Source organism: Ruditapes philippinarum, unplaced genomic scaffold (assembly GCF_026571515.1).
Source record: "Ruditapes philippinarum isolate M1 unplaced genomic scaffold, ASM2657151v2 ctg2555_1_1_1_1, whole genome shotgun sequence".
NCBI lineage: Eukaryota > Metazoa > Mollusca > Bivalvia > Venerida > Veneridae > Ruditapes > Ruditapes philippinarum.
Genome location: NW_026853749.1, coordinates 97,228 through 113,143, shown reverse-complemented (window position 1 = coordinate 113,143; position 15,916 = coordinate 97,228). Strand labels below are relative to the sequence as shown.

The following is a 15,916-nucleotide window of genomic DNA, read 5'->3' as shown; positions in this document are numbered from 1 at the left end:
TGGTCGCAGCAAAAATTCCTTCCTTTACTACCATCTACACATTAAGGTTGTTCATCCCTGGAAGTTTAAGCAAAATCTGCCATCCGGTTTAAGAGGAGTTGCGTTCACAAGATTTCGGGACATACGGACTGACATACGGACGGACAGACAAGTGCAACGCTATATGCCCCCCACTTTGAGGGGGCATAAAAAGAAATTGCATTACCAACAAACTTTCACAAAATACCATATTTCACCATTCATGTTAAGTTTACCATATGCTAGATTAATACAAAGAAAATTCAGAATTGGGCAAATTTACTAACTGGAATATCATGGAAGAGCAAGTTGGGTAGGACTACTTCACAGAAAATACATTAGGCACTACTATTTCAAAGAAGGTGGACAATCAAATTAACTGGAAACGTAAGTTTGGCTTGTCTATTATCAATAAGGGTGAGTTGGGTCAGTTTACTTACCATAAGTGTATGTTGGGTATAACAGTTCAGCTTGTTGACTTCTGGGTAACAATGAGAGAAGATCAAAGGGGAAGTCTATATGTTTGACAGTAGGTGACAACTGTGATATATTTGATCCAGGATGAACACTGAAACATTAAACACATAATGCATAACTGAAAATTTTCTAATTTCAAATCAAATTAAAGGAGCTCCACCAAGATCCAAAAGCCTCAAAACATAAAATCTTAATTTCTTACATAGATCAGCTGCGGCACTTAAAACAAAAAAATATGCAAAAGATAAGCTAGAAATATACTCAGAAAATCATATTTTAATGTTATTCTTAGCGCGATTTGAGTGAAAATGGTTGCAACGCCTTTTCCATTATTTGCTTACTTTTCACAATTATAATACATGTATTTATTCTGGAAAACAGAGAATGATCAGAAATTTTGCACACAATCTATTGGTCTACATCTACATGAAAGGGAACATTAATCTCGAAGAAATATTTCCAGTCCCGTCATGTTCAAAAACTCTGGGCAGTCCCTTTTAAGGCTGAGTGAGCACCTAAAATTGTATTATTCTGTTCTCAAAAGCCTTTCATTCTTTTTAAAGTTTCTGAAACAAAACTCAATGGTCACACACCTGAACTACCTTGTTTTTTCGCCATTAGGTAAGTGTTTATGATTCAGTGTTTTGTATGGAAGTTGTTGACGTTTTGCTCCATTTATGACAAATTATTTCTCATTCAGCAGAGCTTCTTTACATGATAAACATCTAATATGCTTTAAAACACAGGTTTATTTATTTCTAACAATTGACAACTGGTCAACTTTTACATTTCAAATCATCTTATAAATATAAACCTATAACTAACATGACACTCACTTTAATCCAAAATTGGACATGGTAGAATGTAAAAATATTTGTTTAAGTGATATAATTGAGTAATGGTACTAAGTACACAAATGAGATATTGTCTAGTTTATACCTATCCTAACTTCATATTTAAGTTAATTTATAATACAACAGTAATTCAAAGAACATTCAGTTTGTTGTGTTATGATTTATGCCAAATCTTTAAACAACAAGAGCCATCGCCTGGTGGGGGCAACAGTCAACTTTTTTACTTTTTCTAAGAGCAAACAAATAAATGGTTTAAACAAAGTTTTCCTTTTCTTAATTTTAATAAGTCTGTCTAGTCACACTTGTTGTTTTGTCCAAGTATGAATCCTTTCCATAAATAATGACAAAGATAAGAAAATTCTATCATTTAACAGTCAAGGTCATGTAAAGGTCAAGGACATATCTTAATTATTCCATATGTCTATTTGGGCATAAGTGTTGTTTTGTCCACATATGAATCAAAATCTGAACATAAATTAGAACTCCACGAGTCAGATGTGTCACCTTGTGAACAATATAGTTTAGGAGAAATGGCCAGGACAAAAATGAAGAAAATAAAGAAGTGCAGAGTACGGTTCTTGTACACTGCACTTTTTATTAATGAGATCTATCATCCTATGAAGTTTAAAGACCATAGCTTTTATACTTTAGGAGAAATCGCCTGGACAAAATAAAGTATGGGCAATAACTAAAAAAAAAGAAATGCAGAGTACCTGCAGTTCTTGTGCACTGCACTTCTACTTGATCGAGATCTATCATACTATGAAGTTTCAAGTCCATAGCTTTTATACATTAGGAGAAATGGCCCGGACAAAAATAAAGTATGAAAATTAACAAAGGGCAATAATTCAAAAATTAAGAAGTGCAGAGTTCCGGTTCTTGTGCACTGCACTTTGGGTCATTATAAGAAGCATGCATACCAAGTTCGAAGTCAATTCCACTTATAATGACTGACTTATGCTCCGGACAAGCTTAAAGGGACGCCGACGCCAACAACGCCGCCGACAAAAGTAACCCCTATATGTCGCTATTTTATGACAGCTTAACCAAATTTCAATACTTTGACCTTGACAGTCAAGGTCATTTAAAGTTCAAAGTCAAGATCAGTTCAACCTTTAAGAATGTCTTGTCCAAAAGGTTGTTTTGTCCCAGTACGAAAATCATAAAAGAGCCAAGGTCAATTTTGAGTTTGATATACATAAAGGTCTTATCCTAAAGAAAGTTCTGTTTTACTATAAAGTCAATCCATTCAATAATAAAAAAAGTCATAGTTCACCTTCAAGGTCAAGGTCTTTTAAGAGTGAAAGTCAAGGTCTATCCTTAAAGGTTATTGTGTTTGAAGACAAAACATTCAAAAATATCAAAGTTATAGCCACTAATAGCAAAAATCAGCAAACAACAAGCAAAATTTAGACATTTGACCTTTAAGGTAAAGGTCATTATGAATGAAGGTCAAGATTAGGTTGGTCTACTTGAACGTCTTGTTGGCCAAGTAATAAGAAAATACACAAACAACTTCAAAAGTTTTAATCAAGGTACAAGTTTGCGGACAGCAATGCTGATATAACTGTAACAATATATGTTTTTTTTTTTTTTTCAAAATGAAGTCGAGCTAAAAATAGTTCTACATGTAACAGAACATTAATAAATGTTCTTCATATATTAGAACATTTGAAAATCTGGTATTATCTTTGACCTAAACTCTATAAAAAAAACCCCTTCTTATAGCATAAAATATTTTCTATCAAATTGCCACTGATAAACATTGTTTTGTTTAATCAATGAATCCGTTGACAGTTTACTACAACTTTTCAATATAAAAAGTTTAATTCTTTCCTATTCATTTGATCCATAGCAACACGGAAGAATAAAAAGCTCATGGCCTTCCAATCTACCTAAGTGATAAAAGGAAAATGTTTGCATTGAAATTGTGATTATTAAAACCATCAATCTGGGACAGAATTTTTATCAAACATGAGTTTTGTGTTAAAAATGTATTTCTTCATTTTATCAGAAAAAAAATCTGCACATGTATTTTCATTTTTGTATGCAATTTTCAAGTACTTTTTTAATAAATGTATATTTTTTATCGTTCTCTACAAATCAATATCTTATACATGTATATCCCTAGTTGCACATCTTGCAGGGTTAAGTATATGTATATATATTATGCCAGTTCCTATATATATTTTCCTGATCAATGTGTTCGTTTTTTTTTTCATTTTATTTACACCCTTTATTTTTTTCTTAGTTTTCCTTTGCTTCTTAAATCATACTATAGATTCCAATAACCCACTAAAACATTTTGGGTACTTAAAAACATTAAAACTTCTGTAACCTTTTAAATTTACCCGTAACTGCGATATTAATTTAAACGAGAGCCATCATGCCCAATGTCCTGGGAAAGGGTTTTCGTTAAAGGGATTACAGGCGAAGGGGCTTTTCCCTTGTTAACAGATCAGCTGGACAATTTGTGCAATGTTTGTAATGGACTAAGAATCAATGCAGTACTGTAGAGGTTGAGTAGGAAGGTTTTTCTATTTTTAGTTCTGGTGGCCATTTTGTTTAGTAACTCTGAATAATATTAGCAATTTTAGTAAAGGACCACTGAAGGCACATTTCTGTTGTTTATCAAAATCTAACAAGCTCATAACTATTTTTAGCTCTGTATCTTGTTCAGACCAGGACTTTTTGAGCAATTTTTGTAAAGGACTAATACCTGTGTGATGATTCTGGTCGGGTAAGCCCTGTTTAACCCCACACTTTTGCGACTACTTCATGTTGGTCTCATCACTATTACATTTATTTATATGCACATATACAGCTTTCAGTTTACACTGCTGTATTTTTCACAGCATAATGCTACAGATAACATTTTAAATTTTAATGATTATTGCAGTATTGTTGCATCTAAATCTACCAAGTTGTTGGGGAGGAGATGTCATTTAAATGTGGTTTTTGGTGGCCATCTTGTTCAGCTGACTGGCCCCTTTTGCACAATTTTAGTAAAGGACAGCTTACAGATAATTCTGTATTTTTATCCAAAATCAAGCAACTCAGGAGGACAAGTCTTTAAAGCTTATTTCTTTTTATAGCTCTGACTGCCATTTTGTTCTACAGACTGGAACCATTTCAGCAATTCTTGTAAAACACTACCTTATGATTTTTGCTGAACAGTTTTATCAAAATCTAGGAGATGTCATTTAAAAACTTTTCTATTTTAAGCTTCTGTGACAATCTTGTTGAGTGTTGAGCAATTTTAGTTCGGCCAAGCAACAGCGGCGAAGATGTCATTAAAAGCTTATTTCTACCAAGTGGTTGAGGAGAAGATATCATTTAACGGTTTTTTTTTTTTCGGTTTTTTTCTTCTAAGCTATGGCAGCCATCTTGTTCAGTGAACCAGAATTATTTTTTAAAGATTTTCTAATGACTACTGATGCACAGTTTCATCATAATCTACTGAAGGGTTAATGAGGAAAGGTATAAAAAGGTATTTCTATTTTCATCTCTGGTGCAAACCAAAACATTTGATAAATTTTATAGATTGCTAAATTTGCCCTATGCTAAATTTCCCTTAGACTGACAATGATGTTCTGAATTATAGTTGTACATTTCTTGCTTTATTATGATTGTACACTTCCTTATATTGACAATCTTGCTAAATTATCATTGTATATAATTTTGTATTAACAATACTGTCTAAATCAACAGGTATAATGCTATTCTGACACAGGTATGCTGTTTATACATTTCTTTGTATTGACAATACTGTCTAGATCAACTGGTATAATGCTATTCTGACGCATGTATGTTGTTTAAACATTACCTTGTATTGACAATACTGTCTAGATCATCTTGTATAATTGCTATTCTGACACATGTATGTTGTTTGTACATTACATTGTATTGGCAATACTGTCTAGATCAACAGGTATAATCCTATTCAGACACAGGAATGCTGTTTGTACATTACCTTGTATTGGCAATACTGTCTAGATCAACTGGTACAATGTTATTCTGACACAGGTATGCTGTTTTTACATTACTTTGTATTGACAATACTGTCTAGATAAACTGGTATAATGCTATTCTGACACATGTATGTTGTTTGTACATTACCTTGTATTGACAATACTGTCTAGATCAACTGGTATAATGCTATTCTGACACAGGTATGCTGTTTGTACATTACCTTGTATTGACAATACTGTCTAGATCAACTGGTATAATCCTATTCTGACACATGTATGTTGTTTGTACATTACATTATATTGGCAATACTTTGTAGATCAACTGGTATAATGCTATTCTGACACAGGAATGCTGTTTGTACATTACCTTGTATTGACAATACTGTCTAGATCAACTGGTACAATGTTATTCTGACACAGGTATGCTGTTTTTACATTACTTTGTATTGACAATACTGTCTAGATAAACTGGTATAATGCTATTCTGACACATGTATGTTGTTTGTACATTACCTTGTATTGACAATACTGTCTAGATCAACTGGTATAATGCTATTCTGACACAGGTATGCTGTTTGTACATTACCTTGTAGTGACAATACTGTCTAGATCAACTTGTATAATCCTATTCTGACACAGGAACACAGGAATGTTGTTTGTACATTACCTTGTATTGACAATACTGTCTAGATCAACTGGTATAATGCTATTCTGACACAGGTATGTTGTTTGTGCATTACCTTGTATTGTCAATACTGTCTGGATCAAAAGGTATAATGCAAATCTGACACAAGTATGTTGGTTGTACATTACCTTCTATTGACAATACTGTCTAGATCAACTGGTACAATGCTATTCTGACACAGGAATGTTGCTTGTACATTACCTTGTATTGACAATACTGTCTAGATAAACTGGTATAATGCTATTCTGACACATGTATGTTGTTTGTGCATTACCTTGTATTGACAATACTGTCTAGATCAACTTGTATAATTGCTATTCTGACACAGGTATGCTGTTTGTACATTACCTTGTATTGACAATGCTGTCTAGATAAACTGGTATAATGCTATTCTGACACAGGTATGCTGTTTGTACATTACCTTGTATTGACAATACTGTCTAGATCAACTGGTATAATGCTATTCTGACATATGTATGTTGTTTGTACATTACCTTGTATTGACAATACTGTCTAGATCAACTGGTATAATGCTATTCTGACACATGTATGCTGTTTGTACATTACCTTGTATTGACAATACTGTCTAGATCAACTTGTATAATTGCTATTCTGACACAGGTATGCTGTTTGTACATTACCTTGTATTGACAATACTGTCTAGATAAACTGGTATAATGCTATTCTGACACATGTATGCTGTTTGTACATTACCTTGTATTGACAATACTGTCTAGATCAACTGGTATAATGCTATTCTGACACAGGTATGATAAATGTTCAAATGTCAGCAGACTGGAAATGCAAGTCAGGTCTTGGGGAAATAACTGAAAATATGGTAAAAATTAAGACTGTGATTCTTTACATCAAACATCCAGTATATTAACTTACTACCACAAGATGTTTAAACAATTGATAATGTAATAACTATGTACAAAATTATTGTAAAATATCAAAATATGCAGTTGCATTGTTACCTTATTTTTTCTTTTAAATGATTTTCATAAAGAAAACACTGTCTTAAAGTTTTACATTTCAAAAGAATAATGGCTCTAAACAATAGTGTTTTGATAAATTTTCACTGAAAATTTTTAATCTGATATATTTTTTTATCAATCTAAAACCATGCTTGACTCAAGTTTAAGAAACAGAAAAATGCAGCCCCTTAGTCTTTTATCTGCATAATATTATGTCTCTGAATTCTGATTTGAACCATATTCTTTCAATCTTACAAGATTCTAAATTGCTGAATTCTCAGATTTATGATTTTAAATGCTTAAAACTGTTTGAAATATACTATTTTCAAAAGGACAAGTCCACTTCAGAAAAAAAACAAGAATGAAAGTGTTAGAGAAATAACTTTTTTTTTCCAAAACATATTACAAAAACATCAAACAAATTTCATATGAGAAAATTGTATTTTGTAAATGTAAGGTAAGATTTTTAAATTATTCTCATGAGGCAAAACTTCCAATTCTTGTTATGAGGCAATTACATCAATTTTGTTTTGAGGCAAGACTTTGAATTTTTGCTATGAGACAAGACTTTTCAACCAAGACTTTTCCATTTGTGTACTAAGGCAAGACTTCTCCATTTTCATTTTGAGCCAAGACTTTTCCATTTTTGCTATGAGGTAAGACTTTCCAATTTTTAGCTATGAGGCAAGACTTTCAATTTTGTTATGAGACAATACTTTGGGTTTTGTTATGAGGAAAGACTTTCAATTTTGGTAATGAGGCAAGACTTTTCAATTTTTGGTTATGAGGCAAGACTTCTCAATTTTTGTTCTTAGCCAAGACTTTTCTATTTTTGTTACAAGCCAAAACTTTTCAAATTTTGTTATAAGGCAAGACAGTTTTCAATTTTTGTTCTTCGGCAAGATTTTTAATATTTGGAAAACAAAATAGCCTTCATATGGACATAGGAAAATCTATATACTACCACCCACCACCAAAGTTAAATGTATAAAAGTTCTGAAATATTGTTAAATGAAAAAAAAAAATCTTACATATTCAAACAATAAAATATTCAACAAGGACATTCATGTTAAAAATCAATGTGCAAACCGCTGTCCTTGCTATAACCTACAAAATTTTTATCTCCAGTTATCTCTTGAAATTTGACAAGATGGGGCGTCCAAAGGAGTACTAGGTCTCCATCACTATGACAACAGATGATCTTTGATGGCTTTAAGTGTTTGATTCACCTCCTATCTAGTCTCAAGATTATGAATTTACCTGATTAAGATCATAATAGATATGTAATATCAGTGTGAGATAACTCAAGGGATAATTTGTCAATCAAATTTTACGTAAAATGTGTTTGTTTTCGATTAAACCATCATGTGAAGGGGCCCACATAAACTAATTGCTAGTGTTCTCAATTATTTGATAGGTCATGCTATGTTTCTACATGAATTATGGAAATATAATCTAAGTATCTTGTGACTACCGAACATCTTACACGTAGTACGATAGATATGTTATCAATTGTTTAAACGTCTTCAACTGTCTTATGCACACAATGTTCAAATGATTTATATAATATATGGCTGAAATAGAAGTTTAAATAATTCACCTGAAAAAAGAAATGTACACAATAAATTTGTGATATTATTCAATTTAAAATATCATATTACATAATAAAATATATAATAGAATAAAATAATTGATGTTCATTTTATAATATTCTCAACAAGCTGTGATATATTTTTCAAATTCCAAAGTGCCATCTCAAGTGTCCAAATGTGAAAGCATGTGTTTGTTGTATCTTGAAATATCCTCTTCAGAAGTTTCCTGTTTCCAAAAATAGCAGATCAAGGTGATTCCCATATCTATAAATAGCTGACTACTGATATTGCATGCAGTTGGAGGAGTTGAATCTCACCCTAAGCTAGGCCAAGATGATGAGATAAAACTCTCTCCACTTCACAACAACACCAAAAATTCTCCACCAGCTTCAAATATCTCCACTCCATAACCCCAAATCTCGCAACCATTTAAATTTGAAATCCCATTTTAAGTCCATTCTCCACTGTATTGTTACTTCATCCGTCCAGTTATAGTATATGTTAGTGTTTCCTTAGATTCTCTGTTAGATTTTGTATTCCAATAGAGAGAAAGGAAAGAAATAACCACCTTTCATATACGAGAAAAGTAGAGAAAAACAAGGAAGAGGCTTATAATAGCATATCTTGAATAGACGAGGAGAAGGAAAACATGTTTTATAGAGAAAACAAGATATATGTTTGTTTCATAATGAAAAAGAGAGAACAAGCATGGCTCAAATAAAGGGTAGAAATATCACTTCATAAAGGAAAAGAGAAAAAAAGGCATCTTACACAAAAAAAAATAGTCACATAATCTAGAAACCAAACCTTAGTTGTACAATTCAGAAACCTATATGACCCTTGAACAGATTTAAACAAATCTGCAACAACTGCATAGTTTTCATTGACACAGTATTATTAATGTAAGAAGACATTTAAGACATGAAAAGAAGACTAGAAAATGGCTAAGAGGGTGTTTCTGAACTTTTAACTTCTGAACTGGCCATTTCTTCATTAAACTATTATTTTGTTTCAAAGAGAAAATTTGAAAACTTGCTAGCACAGCCTAATAAAAGAATTTATCTGTAGATAGGAGATCAAGTCATACATTTTTGAGACAGAATTTTACAATCCCTAAGTTTAAAGCACTCTATAAATCATAACTGAAAACCTGTAAAAACTGATAAATTGAACACTTTTCAATCAATAATCAATATATCTATGTGATAAGAGCATAGACCTGCCAAATCTATCTCAATTAGATAGGTTAAAGATTACAGGAAAATATTCCACTACCACATTCTAAAGTCCAGAACATTTCCAACATAATCAGAGCATTCAAATTTCTTGATTTGATATAAAACCATGGTTACCTTATAAGGTAAATGAAATGAAAAAGAATGTCTAAAATATTTATGCTATTAAGTGATATTTAACCAATGAATTGTAACAAAAATATATGAAAATAGCTGCAAGTGGTGAAAAATTGTACTATTTAACAGCAAATGTTTCAAAAAATAAAAATTTAAAAGTCATAAAATTAATGGTCATAACTAGAATAAACAGATAGAAAAAATTCCATTAGAGGGTTGAAACAATAAAGGGGCTAAATTTGCATTGTACAACGGTGATAAAAATATGCGTAAACACCGTCTTAGAGTTGAGACAGCTCTATCAATGTGTAAATTACCGCCGACCTACATTCCTATAGTGACCTCAGTCTGTCCTATCAAAAACCGCCACATGTCCGTAATTTCAACACACAACAAGAATGTCAAACAGAGTTCCTGTAGTTTTAAGGGACCTCATATTAGAGTATTAAAATGATGAAACATTGGCAATAAACTGGCCAGATAATGTGTGCCCAAATAGTTTACTCACTCGGCAAAGCCGGGTTTTTTTTAAGTAATGGTGGGCACAAAGCGAAATGAGGAGATCTTAATAAATCCTAATGATAGGGCACTTTTTGATAAATTAATCAAATAAATTTTGTTTGACAAATTTGAGAGCAAATTAAACATAGCTTCAACAAGACAGAATTTGATTTTATTCGCATACCAGTACTGCTAGCTGATACGGAGTTTTTAACACTGACAAATGTGTTGCTTTAATATAGAAAATAGAATGAGAGAATGATTTTGCATTTTTGTGCTTAAAGGGCCTTGCAAGAATAAATCTGCAAACTGAGATTTTGCAATTTCTAAAAAATTATATTTATAATATTTTGTGTCAAGTTGAAATTAAACTTGTGATATTAAACATTTTTAATAAAAAATTCCTTGATTATTTGCTTGGTACAATGATTACTAGTTACCTCATACATGTATTAGTAATGTTTTACCCTTAGTAACCTAAAATATTTACCCCATAATTGAATTTGGAACAATTCAATCATATTATAAAAAATATCTATTTCTATAACAAAATACAAAAATAGAGCTACCAACAGTATAGAGCCTGGTCAGACTGCACAGATGTCCAGGTTGGCTTGGGTCCATACTAATGGCAAGGGTTAATTACTTTGTGAATCAAAAAGGTTAAAGGTTACATAATGTATAAACAATATTATAATGTTTATAAAGCTATAAATTCCCTATTAATGATATGATATAATCACACATTACAACAACTTCCTCCATCTTCTCAATAAGCTGAAGTTAAATATGATAAACTAAGTAAATATTTAAATATTTGCCCACCAAATTAGTGTAATGCAAACACTACATTTATGCCTGGTTTTATAACATACACTTCCCTTCACCGCGCCAGCATATCAAATATGAAACAAATTATACATGAAATTATATTACAATTAGTTATTAATCATTTAGTGAAACTATTTAGTAGCACAAAAAAAAATAGTTATTAATCATTAATTGAATTGTTAAGTGAGCAATAAAAAGTAATTTTGTTTGCATTCCTTTATTTATTTATTGTAGACCTAATTCTCTATTTGGTTATGATGTGTCTCAAAATATTCAACATGAAATTCATTGCAAAATTTCACTTAAATATCTAGGGAAACTCCTGTATATATAGTTAAGAGATTTCTCAATACTTTCAGCAATTTTAACAAACAATATTTTTCCATAATGCTAGCTAAGCAAAAACTATTTTCCATTCTTTTGAGTAAAAAATGTTCTCAAAATATGAAGTGTTTTTAAAATTCAGAAAAACCGTACTAACTAGTTAACTACAATGATAAGTAGAAGAGAAATGTCCCACTGTACCCAGTTACTGGCTTACAATTCCCCTATAAATCTTGTATACATACAATAAAATCATAAAATCTTATGTGAAATTCTCTTCAAGTCTACTGTAACCGAAATTTATGACATCACTTAATATTACCATTTATTATAACAAATCTAGTTTCTTCCTTACTAGTGAACTCTGTCTCAAAAAATTTTATACTATAATAGCTAATTGCAAAGCAAGCATACTTTTTGTTGTACAAATTGTATTCATCCAAGAATGCACTCTGTAAAAAATTCATTTTGAAAAATCTAATTATGCGAAAATAAAAATCAAAAGCTAGAAATTTATACAATGAAAATAATGATAATTGTAATTGGAAATGTTACTGAACTATTAAAATTACAGGCATGAACAAACAACTAGTTTGAAAATGTATAAACCCAATCATGTACTTGCATAGTTTATGGTAAATGAAGATTGGGCCAGGTGTCATGGCCATGCATTAATTTACAGCAAGAGACAGAAGCTACCAGTTACAACACAGAAAAATCACAACCAACTTGAATAACCCAGTGCATGATACAGAATAAATAAACACCAGTGAATAGCTTATATCCAAACCTCTATCCAATATAAAGTTAATACCAAATCAAAGTCAATGAATTTTCTAGAAATCAAACATGTCAATCACATACCAGCCAGTTTTAAAATTTAAGAATAATAATGATTTTAACCTAACCTTCTATGAACTGTCTGTTGTACAAACTATTCTAAAATGCATAGTTTAGTTAGGTCAGAAAAATACATCAATATAGAAAAAAGAGATACATAGTTTTCAACCTGGTAAATTCAATGCCTCACTGAGTGAAAAAGAAATAGATGTGGTGTAAAAAGATTAATTAAAACATCAGAATGAATGTACAGAGAGTAAGGAAAAGAATAAAAGAATAAGACAATGTAGAAGCACGAGAAAAGAATACACAATCAACAAACATTTAGTCTTTCATTCCTTCCTTTTCCAAGTTTTCCAGTCAGTATATTGTGTAGAATCATGTATAATATGTCTGTGAGCTGGAAGAGTTAGATCTGGCATGACTTAATACTGCGAAGATCAAACCTTCCAACCAACAGCCACACTCAGTTAACAACTATCCTTTCTGCATTGCATCTTATATCAGAACTTGCCTGTGTTAAAAACTATCCTTTCACATAATTCTTTCTTCATAGCTTCAGCAAAATTTGAAATTATTTCTCCTTCAGCCTCCTTTAAATACGTTTTTTTTTCTCCCTCCAAAATTCAATCCTTTAGGACATAAATTATAAAAACAATTCTTAAAGATAAAATAATTACCAACATTTTTCTGCAATATAAATGAAATTTTTAAATCAATAAATTTCAAAAATCAAACCTTGAATGTAAATACTTTCCTGAGACTGTTCAAACTGTAGTGTATCTATGTCAATAAATCTCACAATCAGTTCGAAAATGTTTTCCCCAAAATGTTCAAGTTTATGTCCTTAGTCACATGGTATTGCACACCCACTAAATTATTTTTAAAAATAAATCTTAAACTGAATTTATGAGCTACATCTGAGTGAAGCTAACTCAACTGTTTGATTGCTGAAGCCATGAAGACATCCCAGTTATATGGGCTTCAACCATGTGCTATCAAACTAGACTTTGACATGTCGACCCTCTTGAATGGATCAGTCCAAATTATCAAAACTTGAAGGGGGGAACAGGTAGTTCTTATCACAGGTGTTCTGATAATGACATACTTTAATTCTGTCATATTTCTGATAGTTTATTGCTTAAACCCAAAATAAATTCTTTATAAAGTGATATAAAGTAACAAAAGCCAAAAAAATCTGGAAAAAATGGAAAAGAAAGGTACATACATCCCTTAAATTTGAAAAAAAATTGAAGCCAAAATTCTTCAAATCTTTAACTTGTACAGGCAATGTATTGGGCAAAGTCTATGTACATAGATCAGTGAGTTTAAGCCGTTGATAGATAAGGGAGTTACGGCCTATCTCGAGACCATATTTACCTAGACAAACATGACCAAATCTGCCAAATGTGTTATCTATAACATATCCAAACACTCCAAATTATAGAAGATACTGAAATAATAGAGTAGATAGTGCAAAAATGACTCTTCTATCATTTAAATATTGAGATATGCACAATAGATGGATCTTTAAACTGGCTTGCAGAAACTGTATAATTGAAGTATCTTATCCAACAATAATAGCTAACCAATAAACCAGTCAATATATGAAACTAGATGCAAGAAAAAGCTAAGGATATTTATGATCATGTCATCAACACTGAAAAACTTCTAAAAGGAAGCTTTATACTGTAAAACATTGACGTAATCAACACATTATCATATTATGATTATTATTTCATAATTTCTTCAAAGAAAGTAATATATTAACTATATTAACTTTTGTCATAAAAACAGGAAATTCATTTGTTCGTTCGTTCATTTGTTCATTCATTCATTCATTCATTCATTCATTCATTCACTTTAAAAAGACATTAAAAAAATAGTCTGTTATTTCATATTACTTTAATCATTTTAAGAAGAAAGTTGAAATGTTATTTTGTGACAGTAGGTACTAGTATTAGTTATTTCATGAAAGAAAGAACTTAAAAAAAACAACAACAAAAAACAAGATTGCATTTGTGAAAAATAAACACAATTATTATCATTATTATTTATTTTCTTTTGAATTTTCCTTGGCTGTTCAATTCAAACTATTGCAGCATTTTTCTTCTGCACTTATGAATTGACCAATTCGTTGACAACTGGTCTCTAGGTCTTAATTTAGCATTTCTTAGCCTGACTAATAACTTTTAGTTCTTAAATTGGTACTCTTTTGACATGAAAAATCACTTTACTTTCTTATTTACCTTGCAAATAACTCATAGTGGTATTCCTTTGACCTGACAACTAATCTGTATAATATTGGTACATCTTCAATCTGACTTAAGTTCAGATCTACTTATTTCTTAAATATAGATCTGATTACCACTGTATATGTTTCCCCTTCATTGTGATTCGGATTTCAGGATTTCACGAGAAAGCTATTTTAAACAATGCAATGAAACCAAATTGTTTACAGATAGGCATTAGATGAAGTATCAAAATACTGTTGTCTGTGGAAGTAAAACAAACTGTTGATTTTTGTAAGAATTAATTTGAAACAAAATTAATAAACAGGAAATAATAGACTCCATTTTTAATGGGCTAAATTGTTTTGGCATTTACCTGCCGGCTGTGGATGGACAATGCCTTGTTTGTTCTTGAAATCATTAAAATTACCTACTCAGTATTGGTTTTCCAGCGATAAAAATTAAAAAGCAATGCTTTCAAAATTGTGAAAGCTTGCAGATGATTGGCAGTTTGAAAGATCACGAAAAGGTGAAAACCTATTGTTGATTGTCAGATCCTATTGCATAGCGTCATTTAGGAAATGATTTTAATCAGATTAGGTTCTTCGCTGACCTGACAACTAACTCTAATGTCTGATTGACCTTGTAAGTAACTTATATGTCTAGTATTGGTTCTTCGCTGACCTGACAACTAACTCTAATGTCTGATTGACCTTGTAAGTAACTTATATGTCTACATTGGTACTTCACTGACCTGACAACTACCTCTAATGTCTGATTGACCTTGTAAGTAACTTATATGTCTAATATTGGTACTTCCCTGACCTGACAACTAACTCTAATGTCTGATTGACCTTGTAAGTAACTTATATGTCTAATATTGGTAGTTCGCTGACCTGACAACTAACTCTAATGTCTGATTGACCTTGTAAGTAACTTATATGTCTAATATTGGTACTTCCCTGACCTGACAACTAACTCTAATGTCTGATTGACCTTGTAAGTAACTTATATGTCTAATATTGGTAGTTCGCTGACCTGACAACTAACTCTAATGTCTGATTGACCTTGTAAGTAACTTATATGTCTAATATTGGTACTTCGCTGACCTGACAATCATCGTCAGTTACTCACAGTATATTCAATACATACTACATCTATATATATATATTATGTAGGTAACCAACGACCATGCCTGACAACTAGTTCCTTATATTGGTACATCTTTGGCCTCGCAAGTAATTCTAAGATGTACAATGGGAA

General features: G+C 31.3%; 1 protein-coding gene across 1 annotated transcript in view; it reads right to left on the bottom strand.

Annotated features, from left to right (window-relative positions):
- The window catches only part of LOC132737715 (KICSTOR complex protein SZT2-like), a 118,531-nt gene that overhangs the window by 57,861 nt on the left and 44,754 nt on the right, over nucleotides 1-15,916 (bottom strand). Inside the window, exons 23-24 of the mRNA XM_060725043.1 lie at nucleotides 6,720-6,832; nucleotides 459-586 (exon numbers count right to left, since the gene is read on the bottom strand). Coding sequence (XP_060581026.1) covers nucleotides 459-586; nucleotides 6,720-6,832 — 241 coding nt within the window. The remainder of the gene's footprint in view (nucleotides 1-458; nucleotides 587-6,719; nucleotides 6,833-15,916) is intronic.